Raw genomic sequence first — 15,503 nt, 5'->3', positions numbered from 1 at the left:
TACGATGTATTCAGTAATCACTCTCTGGTCACGACTTGAAAAGATGCTGAACATTTTAGCCATCTCTAGCATTTCCTACATCCAAAAATTATACTTTAATTATGTAAGTGGAGCAATAATGCCACAAACAGAAGTTTCAGGGTTGCTGCCTGCAAATACTAGGAGACTAGAAAGCTGTTGCTGTACATTTCTAAAGTAAGGCTAAGCAAAGCTTGAGGGGGAATGAGATATTGGGGAAAAAATACTGGAATGGGGATGAGTAGGTCCAGTTTCTTCTGGTTCGATTATTAGCCGCGCGACTTTGAGTACGGTTCTTAACCTCTCTGAGCCTCAGTTTCCTGAAAACACGGAGAGGGTGATGGATTCGATGACCTCTGAGATTCTTTCTAGCTGTAAAACCTAATTCTAGAATCTGTGTGAATAGAAGAAGTCAGTGCCTTAGGCCAAGCTTCTAATCACTGCCAAAAACCCGGAAGCATTTATTGGCAGTTAATTGCAGACGGTCCAATACTAGTCATTTTGTGGAGAGAATTCGCTGTCAGAATTATTCACTGTGGTTTAAAGTGACCTGAAATGTAAAAGATATAAAAAGAAAAAAGTACACGCACGAAATGCTTAAATACAGTTTATAAATATATGTAAAAGAAGGAAAACTATACCCACATTTCTGATGGATAATCATAAATTATATTTATCGGATGCATGGTTGCTATGGGAATATAGAATAAAAGCAGGGATGTGTGTGCACTTGGGAAATTTCCAGTCTATTTGGGATTCCAAATAGCCATAGAAACAACTTTACACTTGAGAGGGCCAGAGAAAGCCATCTGCTCTCCTAAAAGCCTTAGGAGAGAAACATTTTGGATGGTCAGGAGCTGAGAGACCAGGGGGGTGGGTCACCCTGGTCTCTGAAAATGGATCTGGGGCATGTTCGGGAAGCTCAGAAATGGGATGAAGCCCAGAGGTGCATTAAACAGAAGGGAGAAGAAGGCAGTCACAGGCACTGGGGAAGGAAAGTGTTCTAGATTGTCCCGAGCAGAAAGTTCATTAGTATGGAATATTGGCAAACCGGAGGAGGACTCCGAGGTAGTAAGTTCAAAGGAATGAACGAAGATAACCGTGCTGTCAGTCTTGGTGACATCGTAAGTAGGAAGGAAGTGTTGTTTTTCCTCCTTTTGGTAGGTTCCAGCGCATGACAACCTTCCGTTGTCAGCAAGTAATTGAATGGCAGATATGGGATCTGAAAACAAATTTGTCCTAAATCCAGAATTTCGGTACCTTCCATTGCATTTTGAAGGTTTGGACTAATCAGAGCTTAGATTTAAGTTTTAAAGGTAGAGACAAAGACGGCTTTTTTGGCTAAACTTTGTATGCATGTTGGATCTCTCTGTAACGACTGCCTTTCAAACAACATAGCCTGATAGTTGTCAACTTGTCCGGTGGGGTTGTGCTTCAGTCCTCCCAGATAGCAAGATGGCCTTTGGGGACGTTCAAGGACTAGAGGACACTAGTGGCATTGAGCCCTGAGTCCAGAGGCGCTAAACATTCTCCAGTGCATAGAATAGCGCTTAATGAATGAATGAATGTTTCCTTCGTGTTCTTATTAAAAGCCTGTTTCCATCTGGGACAAAAAGCACTCTCATGAGCAGTGAACCAGAAGTCCAGCCAGAAACTCAGCGTACCAGACAATGGGGATTTGCTGCTGGAAACGTTGCAAGGTCCTGATGGGTGAGGAGGGCTGCTCAGGGTGTCAAACACAGAACACAGTCTCTGCCCCCGAGGGGTACCCGTCCTGTTAGCGGAGGCGCACGTAAAGGTGTCGCTGCAGTCCAGAGCCACGAGGGCTCTCTTGTAGGTGTGCACAGTGGTCCTTAGGAGCATGGAGGTTCCTCCCAGTGCAGCATTCTTCCAGGGCTCTGTCGCAACAGATTTCAGAGTCTTGTAGACTGTGCGTGGCAAGGGTTTGAACAAAGCAGGAGATTGAGAAGTGTATTAGCTGGTTATGTGAGTAAAGAAGGTAAGTAAATCCCGCCTTGAGGAGACTGGTTTACCGAGAAACGAAGCATTTGAACCTTGGGGAAATGTCACTGGGACCGTGTTGTGAAATGTGCAAAGATAACGCCACGAGTAGACGAGAAGTGGGAAACCAGGCAAAGGCTGTGTCTCTGGGGAACGGCCTCGTACTAGGTGGAACTTGATGTCAAAAATGTAAAAAAAGAAAAAAAAAACCTGATGAGAATTGGATTTGGCAGGAGGAAGGCGCTTTGACCTTAGGACGCTTTGTGAAACAGAAGCAGGTGACTAAAATGGAGTTCTTAAGCTGACGCTGTTAGACAAGCTGCATGCAGTCGGCGAGCCTCCCCAGCACAGGGTTCATGTCTATTCCTCTGTGTCCCCACCTGGCACAGGACACATTTTTGGGTTGACTGAATGGTGAATGAATGACCTGGAGACATTCCAGAGGTGAGCAGGTTCTCAGGAATACGTACAAAGAGAGTTGGGGATGACTTCACTGTGTCAATGGCAGAACACAGCCGAGATGGGAATTGTACGGGTCAGGTACAGAGGCCGTTTGATTCACAATGCATGTTCCTGCCCTGATCAGTCAACCGAAAGCATGTGAATGTTTTTGGCTAGAAACTTATTGATGGTTTTGTACGAAGCCGACGCTTGTGTGTGTGTGTGTGTGTGTGTGTGTGTGTGTGTGTGTGTGTGTGTGTGTATGTGTGTGTGTGCATGTACCAACTGTTAGCATGCCTAATTTGTTTGGTCTATTCATGTGGAAATTTCTTAAAAGTAATGGATGCTGCAAGGTTTGGGGAAAACTGTTTGAGTGCTTACATCAAAACTGTATTTTCTCCTGATAGTTTGAGCTGTGGTTTGAAAAGCATAACTGTGGCCTTCCGTTTGCAGGGTCTGCTTTCTGTCCTCTCCTCAGACATTAAAGTGACTTCTAATTGCCCCTCTTCAACTGAATCCTGGAAGAATAGCAATGATTCACAAGTGTTGGTAAAGAGCTACTGAAATCTGGAAAGTATTTACTGCAATTGTTTGGACTTTCTAAGATCAGACCTTCAGTGGATGTGGTAGAATAGGAAGAAAAGATAGAACGTTTCTAACTGGCAACAGCATTTCTTAGAAATTGTTAGGCAAGAAGCTGGAAGCAAATGGTTTTCAGAAATAGATTATCCTAGCATAAATCTACTTTTAAAAATGCCTTTAGTCCCAATAAAATGTAAGTGTGGTATAAAAGCCGGAGAGCTTTGCACTCTGTCTGCTGTCGACATGATACAGTCATAGTGTCTGCTACCCCCAAAGCTCCTACTGGGTCCCGAATTCTGAGGACATTTAATTCCACCAACTATGGCAAGACTCTGTCACCCACGCCATCCTGGGGCTAAGCGCTACACAGGTGCATTATGGGAAAGCTTCATCTTCTTCTGAAGCATCAGCTATTGGTTGTTGCCTTAGGGAGAATGAGAAGCTCGATGTGTGTCTTTCGGTTGGAGTGACAAGTTTTCTGACTCTCCTGTCCATATTTCTGTGACCACCGTATCCTTAATTTTTTTTGTTACAAATGTAAAAAAAAAAAATCTAGAAATGAAAATCTCTCCATTATTTCTCCACGATGCCCATTCCGGGTCCCCAGAAATAAGAAAGGCACACAATTTTGTGTGTAGTCCTGTTGCTTACAGATTTTAGCTTGAACATAGGTTCCTGGAGATTATATTCGCTGACATTCTCGGTGTAGAGACAATGTCAGAACACCAGCCTATGGGGAAATCCAGCTTTTGTATTTTACCTGCTCATAAATATTTTGGTTTATATAGGCCCATCAGTGGTTGCAAGTGTGTGATCTCTGGGCTCCATACAGCCCCCAAACATGCTTTGTATGGCTTGTCCAGTGTTTAAAAAAATACCTATGGATCGGGGCGCCTGGGTGGCTCAGTCGGTTAAGCGTCCGACTTCAGCCAGGTCACGATCTCGCGGTCCGTGAGTTTGAGCCCCGCGTCAGGCTCTGGGCTGATGGGTCAGAGCCTGGAGCCTGTTTCCGATTCTGTGTCTCCCTCTCTCTCTGCCCCTCCCCCGTTCATGCTCTGTCTCTCTCTGTCCCAAAAAAAATAAATAAACGTTGAAAAAAAAAATACCTATGGATCAATCGCCAACACTGAAAATGCAGGTATTTCACACAAAAACCTGGGGTCTGGCTAATCTTGAAAAATAGGAAGACCCGCAACCGTGAAGACACATTCCTGTGGGGCAGCGATTGGCCAGACTTGAGTAGGAGCAGCCTCTAGAGACATATAATCTGCTATTTGCTACACCTCGTATTACATTCGGCTGGCTGCATTTACTTGTGTTACCTGCTGTCCCTGTAAACATACAGAGCCGAGTTTGCAACTCTAATCTCTAAGTATCAGATTTGAGAACCAAGAATATTGTAGGCTGGGTGATCATAGAATTAATCGTCCAAGATAAGACACTTAGAGAATAAAAAGTAGTGCTATTAGTATTTACACAGGTGCAACAGGCACAAACGAGGATATATAGTCTCCCTATTTATAGATCACTTTATTCAGTCACCTCATTTGATTAATGAGAAAACTGAGACCTAGAAAGAGGAAGTAATTTGCCTATAGACACCAAGTAAACTAATGGCAAAGGTGCCCTAAGTACCCTGATTCCCAGTTCACTGCTTTCTCCAATATAATGTCTTCTATATAATAAGTATAAGCACCATATTTTCCTTGAATACATAGATTTTTTATAGTTAATAATTATCACACGGCTAATTTCCTGTGAGTGTACAAGTTGGTAGTTTATATCATCAAGAACATTTCTTTTATAAATGTAGTTAATTATGGGCTACAGCGTATCTAGAGATGTTTAAAACATTGGTAAGCTTGAGAGCTTAAGAGTAGACCCAAGAAAAGCTTCTCATTTTATTAGGTACAATAAGAGATACATTCAGAAGTGCTAATTGTCTGGATTTTAAAACCATCTTTTAATGTTTATTTTTGAGGGACAGAGACAGAGTGTGAGCGGGGGAGGGGCAGAGAGCAAGAGGGAGACAGAGAATCTGAAACAGGCTCCAGGCTCTGAGCTGTCAGCACAGAGCTCGATGCAGGGCGCGAACTCAGGAACAGGGAGATCTTGACCTGAGTCGAAGTCAGGTGCTTAACCGGCTGAGCCACCCAGGCACCTCTGGATTTTTTTTTAAGCCACCATTAAGTAAGCATCCCATAACTAGCTTGTGAAAAACATTGTATATTGACTTTTTGATCAATTATTGGCTGGTAATTAATATTAATTATGTCTTCAAGAGATGGCCAACATCCCAAATTCCCCAGTCCTTGACCAGCTGTTTCTTTGTTGAGTTTCCAACAAGGGATTCCAAGGGATATTTGTACACAGAACACTCCAGATGAGACCAGTGCATGCTATGAATCACTTGCTCAGAATTTGGCCCCAAATTCCTGTCTGGTATCCCATCCTAGACCACACGTGAGTCTTAGAGGCACCTCTTAGCCTATCAGGAAGGCTTAGGTCAAAGGCTAGCCTGAGAAGTCTCCTTCAGGGTACACCTTTCTCCAGTGCCCCACTTGGCTCTCGTGTGTTCTTCCAAGAGACCTCGCAAGCAGCAGACCATCCTTACCAGGTCAGCTGCACAAGCTGGAAAGACAGATAGAAAGAAGCCTTTCTTGCCAAGACCTAAAACAGAGCTAGCCTAAGTCACTTCATTCTAGACTTCCTTCCCCTTGGAATGTATTGTGGTCCCAATGAATTTCTCAGATGAGGAACCATTACCCAAGCAGGAGACATGGCCAGGGCACCTTTTACCCCGTTGGCCTTGTATAGTTAGGGAGCGCCAAGAAAAAGTCAGCGTCCTGGAGGGACTCCTTTTTCTTTGACTTTTGTCAGACCTTCTTTTCCATAGAGTAGTTTGACGGAGGCGGGGACCAGTGACCGATCATGATAAACCTTTCGATTGAAAATATAAACTGCACGTGGGTAATTTTTTCTCTGATGCACCTCAATAAACTCGTTTTCTAAATGGGCCCACTCCACATGCACGAAACAGACCCCTAAACCTGTGTGTTCAGCAGTGACGTGTGGCTGCTGAGCCTTTGAAGTGCTGGTATGAGTAAAATATAGTATTCAATTAATTTCTTTTTTTACTCTGTGATGTGATGACTAGAAAAGCTAAAAATTACCTGTCGCTCACATTATATTCCTAGTGGATAGAGCCGTTCTAGAGGCATGTGTTCTGCGCGTAAGCGAAGTAAGATTCAGTTGCGTGCTTAAGTGGTACCACGGCGACTTTTTGCCATTAGAAGTCGGAAAGGAGGGCAGTTTGCCAGTCGTTTCATAATGCAAGACTTGTTTATTAGCAAGGCTTCCGTGGGGTAGAAACATCTGGTACAGGTGCAGAAGGGCCTTTATATTTACGTTGATATGAGAACATGGTAAGGTTCATGAGACAGCATGAGCGGGGGAGGGGCAGAGAGGGAAGGGCAGAGAGAGGGAGGGGCAGAGAATCCCAAGCAACCTCAACACTGTCAGCGCAGAGCCCGATGTGGGGCTCGGACTCACGACCCGTGAGATCGTGACCTGCGCTGAAACCAAGAGTCAGATGCTTAACTTACTGAGCCACCCAGGCGCCCCTAAATCAGGCTAGTATTTAAAAGGACTAACCCCCTCCCCCACATCCTCTACAGTCTTGGTTCCTGCGTAGCTCTTTGCCTCCCAGAACCCCGAGGGGGCGCCTGTTCTGACACCAGCCGGCTCTTAAGCTCGTATGCCGAACCATGCAGAAGGCACTTGGGTTCATACAACGCCAGCTGTGGGTCCCATATGGAAAATCCATACCATATACATATGTATAGAGTATTTCTGAAACCAGAAGGAGTGTAGAAGAGCGTGTAACTCATCTAGCTTTATCTTTTCCTCGCCTTTGAACATTTTAATCATTGAAACATCTTTAGGCTATAAATAGAACATGTAGTGAGACAATTCTGAGTTAAAACCAAATATGTACTTTTGTTTTTATATGGACATAGGACTGTGTATGGATGTATGAAAATGTAGGTTGAACGTTTGGATACAGATGGGTTTGACTTTCCAATAAAATGTGTGGAGAAGAATGTATAAATGAATGGAGATGGTATGTGTCAGTCTGCTCAAGCAGGGTTTTTCATATTTGAAGCAGAGAATTTCCTCCTTCTATAAATAGTTGGAGAGAAAGTTCTGTTTCTGCTTCCATCTGGTTTAGGTGCAGAGTTCACTTAGATGGCTGCCAAAGAGTGATGGAGAAAGTTATTCTCTTGACTAAGCCCCGCCTCGGCGACTTGCCTCTCCTACCCCAAGGAGCGTGGGTCCGTGGCCCTGGTGTAGGGACGGCGCCACGTGGAGCCAGCCTTCAAGCCGTATTTTCCTTTGGAGTAACCTCTTTCCTTCTTCTTTTCCTTCCACCTCTTCCAGGCAGGACAGGGCTGCTTGCTGATCTCTTGCCCAGTTTTGCTGTGGAGATTATGCCAGGTATTCACTCATTTAACTCTTTATTTGCTTAATTTGCTGTCACTCCGTCTGTCTTGCTTCTGCATTAGTCGCTAATTGTTCCTTTAATTTGTTTGCGCATTTGTCTGTGTTATTTCTGTGTCCTTTTCCAGGATGAACTGAGCCCAATGGAAGAGCCTTTAGATTGTATTTCTTCCATTAGTAGGTCCTAAAAGGATAATGATTAAAAATAAGCTGCAAGGGGGACCCAGTCCTTCAGTGTCAGGTGTGCAGGCTCTTTGGCAAACTCCATAACCATTCAGCATCTCAGCTGTCCCCAGGCAGCTAGAAGTATCCCTAACAAAGTAATTATTTATCTGCATTTCCTTATTCCCTAAGTTATATGTTTACCCATTCATTAGTGTATGACCATGTTACTCTGAATTGCGTTTTGTAACTTTACCAAAACAGTTTTTCAAACCTTATGAAGTCAGTACACCCCTCCTTCCTTGAAAAGCACATACTTACAGACCTACATTGCTTTGTATACAATTTCAGGGGCTCCTTGGGCCCCGTAAGTCCCTGGGATCCATGGACCATATGTCAGGGAAACCCCAGATGCACAGCTCTGTCATTTTATATAGCTTAAGTTGAATGCACCAGCCTAGACAGCCAGGATCCGTTCAGTGCAACACTATAGTCCGTAATGGAAGGAGGTTCCATGAGAAACGGGAATGAACTACGGGAAAGGACATATCCAAACTCAGAGAATACTAAAGACTATGCTTCATTCTTGCTTTGGAGGGCTACTGCCAAAGGGTTGAGAGCTGCATAATAGTTGGGAGCAACAGAGAGATACAGACTATTCCCGGCCATAGGTTTTGACTTTATTCAGCTTTTAAAACATCCAAAGTCTTCACAGGTGAATTTCACTAATTATTCTTCCACGAATTCTCCTGTTTTGCCGTTAGCTGGCCAACCCAAATATAAACATGCTTCCTGTTGATGTTGACCCCAGGGACACAAATAGATATCTCTTTGTGATCCCCCTTATCCAGAGTGCTGTCAGCTTGTACTCGTTTGTTCATCACCCGCAAACATACACATACAATGTTACGAAGCATCGCTTCAAACTAGATGTTATGTTCCCCCAGTCCCAGGAAAGAGTTACTGTATTTTTCATATCTGGTCCTGGTCCCTTGAATATCCCTCCCTTTTGCCTCCAAGAATCCTTGCGTGGATAACATTTTTTTGTTTCTCCAGGGTAACCTGCCAGGCCTTTATCTTTGACTGCTTGACCCAAGACCGTTGTAGCCTCCATGCCACAACACTCATCTAATCCTCAGAGCTCATATCTGTCTCCAGAGACAGAATGTTACTGGGTTATTGCTAAGGTCCAGGACAAAGCCCTGAGCTATCTATGGTCCTCAGCAGGAATGTTTTCCAGACCGTTCTCAGCAGGCGCAGGGCCTTCTCATTTCCTCACTGAAGAGATGGTGACCTGGTTCATTTGAATGGGGATGAGTGGATGGGGTGATGAGGGACGTTTCAGGAAATATAAGTTGTTGGGTTTTTTCTCTGAGGAAACTGTGTTCTAGACAAAGGTCAAAGAATTTTATCATTATCACAAAACCCTTTATATAACAAAAATGTCATATTCTCAAGCTCCAACTGAATGTCCATTTAACTGAAAGAACATTTAATAACCAAAATTCAAGAAAAACAACATATACTTAAAGTTCATTGTAAAGGGACTTTTTGGTAGGTGGCTTTCGATCAAAATGAATTACTTTGATTTTTTTGACTTTTAAAGGAACTCATGGCTCACTCTAGTCTGTCCAGTCTATAGGAAGTTGGGTCCTATAGCCAAATCCCAAAAGCGTGACACAAAGTCACTCGAAGGTCACAGTCATTTTTATCTAAGCCAAATGGCATTTGTTTCCCTTCTCTTAATCTTTTGGATGAGCAAATGCACTGGAAGCTGTGGTCATCCTCTGGTAGAGGTGGGAAGATAACAGGAGTTAACAAACATAGCCAGTATAGTCCTCAAAGCCCTGAGCCATTTTCCCCCACAGCTACGCTGGCTATTCAGCATGGTCAACCTGAGCGCGATCCAACCGAGCCATTCTTGGGGGCGTGGCGACATCATATTCTCCACCTGAGTCTTTGTCTCTAGATTTCTCCAGCCGTGGTTTGTTCCACAGGTTTTGTTCCAGAAGGTTTTGATCTCAGCCTTGATGCTGAGTCCGGGAAGGGTGTTACGGGGTGGTCAGCAGGGAAAGTAGATGAACACATAAGGAACCTGGACCACTTAAATATGTGCCGGTTTAGACCGTGGAGACATAGAGAACTTTCTCTCAGGACTTATATTTTTATAGGAAAGAGTAACTTGGCCGCAAAAGGAACATATTCACAGAACCCACCTCTTCGTAGCTCAGCAAGCAAGGTTCCTCCTCTCTCCAGCCGGGGGGTCTTTTTGTTCTCGTCCCATACTTGTTCTGACGCTACAGTTGATACTGTGAACCTTTTGCCCAGGCGGGGGCCCCGAAGCTCCCCCATCACTTTGTGCTGGTCGTTACGTGTGCCCGGTACGACCTAGGCAACCTTCTCCCCTCTTCCCCGTGACCCCCCCAACCCTGTGACGTCTGCACGTCTCCCTCTCAGAGTTCCCCCTGAGTTTGGGGGCTCCGTGCCCTGTTACCGGATACTTCCCCAGATCCCTCCCGCCCACTCCTCCCACAGTAGACAGCCATGAGAGTGTGCCTGTCCCGACAGCGGGCCACCTCAACCGTGGGTTTCTCTGTGCGTCCTTCCAGAGTGGGTGTTTGTTGGCCTGGTGATCCTGGGAATCTTCCTCTTCTTCGTCCTGGTGGGGATCTGCTGGTGCCAGTGCTGCCCTCACAGCTGCTGTTGCTACATCCGCTGCCCATGTTGTCCAGATTCCTGCTGCTGCCCGCAGGCCTGTGAGTAAAGTGACTAGTGGGGAGATGTAGAACGATCGCGAGAAATGTCACCTCACCATCAGACAGCTGTGTACCCTGAGTTCCTTCTCCGCCTCCTTCCCTTCCACCTTAAAAGTTGGTCGTTCCAGGCTCACACCTCTGCTGGGAGCCCCCGGCATCCTGAGATGCCCATTGCTGTTTGCCTTCTCACCTGCCTGCACCCCTCCATACTTCTCATCCACACCAGTCACCCCTGCGTTTGCGACTCTCATTGGCACTATTGGTGAAAGGAAGGGCAGCTTCCAGATGTCAGGTTGTGGGGAAGGCTTTTGTCCTCTCTTCAGGCCCTCAAGCCAGAGGAAAGGCCATGCCTCTCGGATGCAGAGAACCCCTCTTTTAACAAGCAGAGTATGCAGACTGCAGCCTTTGAGTACCATCCGGCCACGGATGAGTTTTATTTATTTCCGTGACAAAATGGTCCACGAAGGGACCAGTCCTTACTTGGGGATTCACAATTTTACCTGAATGGCCGAGCCCGTGTAGCCGCTAAGTTGGGCACCCCGGCCATAAGCCGAATACATCTTGAAGGAGAAAGACATACGTGCATCTTTAATATTCTTAGGATTAAAGCAGTTTCCAGGAGGACCCAGGTGATTTGCTCTGCCTTTGAAAGCACAGAGCAGGGCCAGGTGCGAGCTCATTACCTGCTCTGCCTCTCTAGAAGAGGTTTGGGGTCCTCCTGGAACCCAGGAGGGTGGCACGGTGCTAGGCCTCCTCCGGAGGGACAGAGGCAGCCTACAGGCAGTGTGGTTAGCAATGGGCCGTGCCGTCACCGCGGACTGCCATGACAGCTCCTAGTACTGCTTAATTACTCAGTTGCCAGCTACTGAACACTGTAATTCCTTATGTCATTGCTTTTGGTGGAGCTGGAGGAGTCCAAGGGGGTGGGGGAGAGTGGTTCTGATGAATCAGTTCAGGCCTAGGAGAACACACACACACACACACACACACACAGAGAGGCACGCATCCAAGAGCTCCCGTAAGCGCATCCTCAGGGAGTTTTGGTGTGAGGGTTGTGGAGGGTGGGACAATAATATAATCTCTTTTGCTCTTCATCTCCCTCCACAGTGTATGAAGCAGGGAAAGCAGCAAAGGCCGGGTACCCTCCCTCTGTCTCCGGTGTCCCCGGCCCTTACTCCATCCCCTCTGTCCCCTTGGGAGGAGCCCCCTCATCTGGCATGCTGATGGACAAGCCGCATCCACCTCCCCTGGCACCAAGTGACTCCACTGGAGGAAGCCACAGTGGTAAATGTAGTTCCAGACCGCCCTGCCCCATGCTCCTCTCTGGCTTCCGCTCTGGTTCCTTCCTGATAAGAACCATCAGCTCGGTGCCTCTTCTTTGGAAGGTGACGGTCTCCATTCCAGAAGTGGGATCTCTCTATCTCTATCAGATGTCATCTGGAACGCGTGTCAGGCTCTCCAAGGGCTGCAGGATGTAGCTGCCCCTGCTTTCTTCCCAGACTCCTCAGTAACTAAGATGATGAGGAAAAGAGGCAAGGTACCCGTTGAATGTGGGTCACCCGGTGAATAAATAGTTCTTTCAGCCCTACCTAGGGTTCAGGACTGGTGCACTACAGTTAGGTGCTGTGAGGAACACTAAGAAGTTTAGGACACGGTTTGCTCAGGAAGCGGTACGGCCCGGCCAGGGAGAGACAATAGACTTTTATTAGGACAATTAGATGCTGTAAAGAGTATGGTGCTGGGAATTCAAAGGATAAAGAGCTGGAGCAGTTACAGAGTGTTCAGGGAAGAGGTGGATTTGAGCTGGGCCTAGAAGAACACAAAGGAAAAGGAGAGCGGACAGCGGGTTGCTGGGCACCCCCAGGAAGGACACATGGTGGAAGCCTGGGGCTGGAGGCACAGGGTGTGTGTTTGACAGTCTCCAACTTGGCTGACTGGAAGACAGCGGGAGGCTTTAATGGAGCCTCACCCAGGTGAGGGAGGGCCTTGAAAGCCCTTCAGGAGAGCCGGGACTTGGTGCCATAAGGGAGTCGGAGCCACTGCAGGCAGGTTCCTGAGTTCTTGGAGAGGTGCCGTGCTAACAAGGCAAGTGGGAACGGAAGAGAGCGGGGTCAGCGATCCCGGGCTGAGGGGTGACTGAAGCCGTTCAGGGGGTATGAGAGCATCTGGGTCGTGATGGAGGCCATGGGAGTTGAAACAAGCAGGTAAATCTGAGAGATACTTCGAAAGAGGAAGCAGGTATGACTTTAGGGAGTGCAGGAAAGGGGAGGCTTCGGGATGAGTGCAAGCTGTCCAGTGATGCGCGCCATAGACAGAATGAAGTACGTGGTAGGGAGAGCTTATTTGGATGGAGATGAGCCCTGGTATTTAGGGCACGAGGCATTCGTGGTTACTGGCGAGGGCACAGGGGTAGCAGGGGTGGAGAGACGTTAAAATGTAGCTTTCTGGGAGGTGTCTGAACAGGATTACAGAGTAGTAGCGATTAGACGTGTGTGAAGTATATTTGGAAGGTAACTTAAATCCCTAGGTGTGGATGAGCCAGCAGGGTTGGTAACACAGACACTTCTCCCCTGGAGGTATCCGGACTTCCTTCAGTGGGTGCGGGAAGAGTATCCGGCCCACTGAATGACCTGTCTGTGCTGGACCCTGGAAGGAGTGGATATCCTCAGTGAGTAATTGGTATTTGTGGGTTTGTTTTTTTGTTTTTTTTTTTTTTACCCTCTCCCTGGAACTATTAGTAGAATTCTGACGTCTGAGCCTGGGAATGAGTCACAGACTGAGAAGTAAAAGTTAGGGATCAAGGACACACAGAGAATTGGAGAGATAAAGACAATATAGTTCGTTTCTCCCAAGGATGGAATGGGAAAAGAGACGTTAATGGAACTTGTCTCATCATCGGTTTGTGGCTTCCCCTTTCTCCAGTCTTTTTATCCTTCCTTCCCACCAGAACCCATTCCCTCTTACTTCTTGGAAATGGATTCTCGTAATGAAATGATTCTTACTCATCGGGTGACAGATACTTCCTCTCTCCTGATTTCAACCTTTTTCTGGTTCCTGCCATACTAACCAAATGCAGTTAGAAGTGGCTGGAGGGGGCGCCTGGGTGGCTCAGTCGGTTGAGCGTCCGACTTCAGCTCAGGTCACGGTCTCACAGTTCGTGAGTTCGAGCCCCACGTAGGGCTCTGTGCTGACAGCTCAGAGCCTGGAGCCTGCTTCGGATTCTGTGTCTCCCTCTCTCGTCCCTCCCCCGCTTTGCACTGTCTCTATCTCCCAAAAAAATGAATAGATGTTTAAAAAAAAACGTTTAAGAAAAAAAGAAATGGCTTGAAACATAGGAACACTTATTATTTCACAGAGCAAGAAATCCCAAGGAAAAGTGGCTCCGGGGTTGCTTAATCGATCGGTTCAGGTAGCACCACTGAAGGACTGAGTTCTTTATAGCTTTTGTTCTGTCCTTCCAAGCTGGCTCCCCTTAGGATCCTGTGGTGACTGCCATAGTTCAGGTACTAAATGCATTCAGAGATAGAAAAAGATATGCTTCTCCCTTGTGCTGTTTTCCTCAAGAGTGAGGAAACCTTTTCCAGAAGCCCCTCCCCCTTCTAACAGACTTCTTGGTGGTTTTATTGGCAAGAATTGTGTCCTGTGCCTGTTTCTATACTAGATTGGCTTGAACTAATCGAGACGCATCTCTTAGGCCAAAAACACCTGATCACCTTGGAAATGAACAAAATCAGGGTTCTGTTAGCCAGCAAAAAGGGGAAGATGCACAACCAATGTGAGCCACAGCTAGTCTGGCCCAGGTTGTCATTGTCTGGTTCACGGAGTCAGGATAGCATTCCTCATGACCCCTAGTGGGCACATTTCCGTACTCATGGCCCCATGGACAGAATTATTGGTGGCATCTGGTTATTTGTCTGTTAAGAAAAAGGTGGCTTAAGCCAATGTTCTATGTACATTATTTGTTAAAGAAGGTTAGAGATGTTAAGAAGTGCTGATTTATAAAGATGTAAGTTTAGCCTATTTTATATGTATATGCTAGCTCAATTTTTGGGTAATCATCTAGCAATAGTGATTTTTCAGGTTACATTTGTATACAGTGCCCTTTTGAACCCTCTGGGTAGTTGGAAAGGCATCTTTGATGAGCTGTGTGTAGTACAGCCAGTCAGTTGCCAACTGGGAGAGAGAAGAGGCGCCTTGGTTCCCTCCCCCGTTCTTCTTGGCAGCTACTTGAGACCTCTGTTACGATAGAAGAACTCTCTCCTCCTGTCCTGCCCTGGACTCAGCCTCTTCAGCTTTGTCAAGGTTCTCTCTTGATTGAGTACCCCACATTCCATCCCAGTCTCCCCTCTCCTTGCCGGACTTTGTCTAGAGACTCCTTCCTAGCAGCATTCAAAGCGTGCCTCAATCTCTCCATGAAAATAAAACAACAATTTGCAAACACCTCGTAGTCCTTGGATGTTGCGTCCCTACCCCTTTTCTCCTCTTCACAGCTGAACTCCTTCAACGTTTCGGATGTTTCACGTCTCCATTTCCTCCGCTTTTCGCCAACTCCTCGACTAACTTCCATCTTGCTGTCGCTTTCACTACTCCAGAAACAGTGCTTGTGAAGATGGCCTTGTGGCAAATCTCATCAATGCTTCCCAGTTCTTAACCTCCCTTGACTTCTCAAAGCGTTTGCCACCCCTGCCCCACCCCTCTCTCTTTGCCTTCCCCAACACGTTGGTTAGTAATTTTTCCTACTTATTTCTCTCTACGCTGGCTGGCCTTCCTCCTGTTTTGTCCAAGGTCCTCTCCCTGGGAAATGTTATCTACTCCCAGGGCTTCAATCATGTTTTCTATGCTTATGGCTCCCAGTCACTGTCTCCAGCCCCTCTCCTGCTCCTCAGTCCCATGTACCCAACTGCCTGGACATCTCACAGGCATTTCAAACTCGGACTCTAGGAAATCGAATTAGTCTGCTGTGTTTTGACTGCAAACCAACTCCTGCATTTCTTATCACAACAGGTGGCCCCGTTGTCCACCCGGCAGCCCCCACCAGAAGCA

At 46.5% G+C, this 15,503-nt stretch overlaps 1 protein-coding gene across 10 annotated transcripts in view; it reads left to right on the top strand.

Annotated features, from left to right (window-relative positions):
* The window catches only part of ILDR2 (immunoglobulin like domain containing receptor 2), a 69,921-nt gene that overhangs the window by 35,580 nt on the left and 18,838 nt on the right, over nt 1-15,503 (top strand). For 7 of the 10 annotated variants that reach the window (XM_045049430.1, XM_023248048.2, XM_045049434.1 and 4 more), the window contains exons 4-6: nt 7,483-7,539; nt 10,314-10,460; nt 11,568-11,744. The exons of 1 other annotated variant lie outside the window; for it this stretch is intronic. In XM_045049430.1, coding sequence (XP_044905365.1) covers nt 7,483-7,539; nt 10,314-10,460; nt 11,568-11,744 — 381 coding nt within the window. The remainder of the gene's footprint in view (nt 1-7,482; nt 7,540-10,313; nt 10,461-11,567; nt 11,745-15,503) is intronic. 2 more of the 10 variants (XM_045049435.1, XM_045049429.1) reach the window with 2 other exon arrangements.

This window comes from Felis catus, chromosome F1 (assembly GCF_018350175.1).
Source record: "Felis catus isolate Fca126 chromosome F1, F.catus_Fca126_mat1.0, whole genome shotgun sequence".
In the NCBI taxonomy this organism is placed as follows: domain Eukaryota; kingdom Metazoa; phylum Chordata; class Mammalia; order Carnivora; family Felidae; genus Felis; species Felis catus.
Note: the sequence above shows the minus strand (reverse complement) of the source record. Positions and strands in the feature narration are given on the sequence as shown.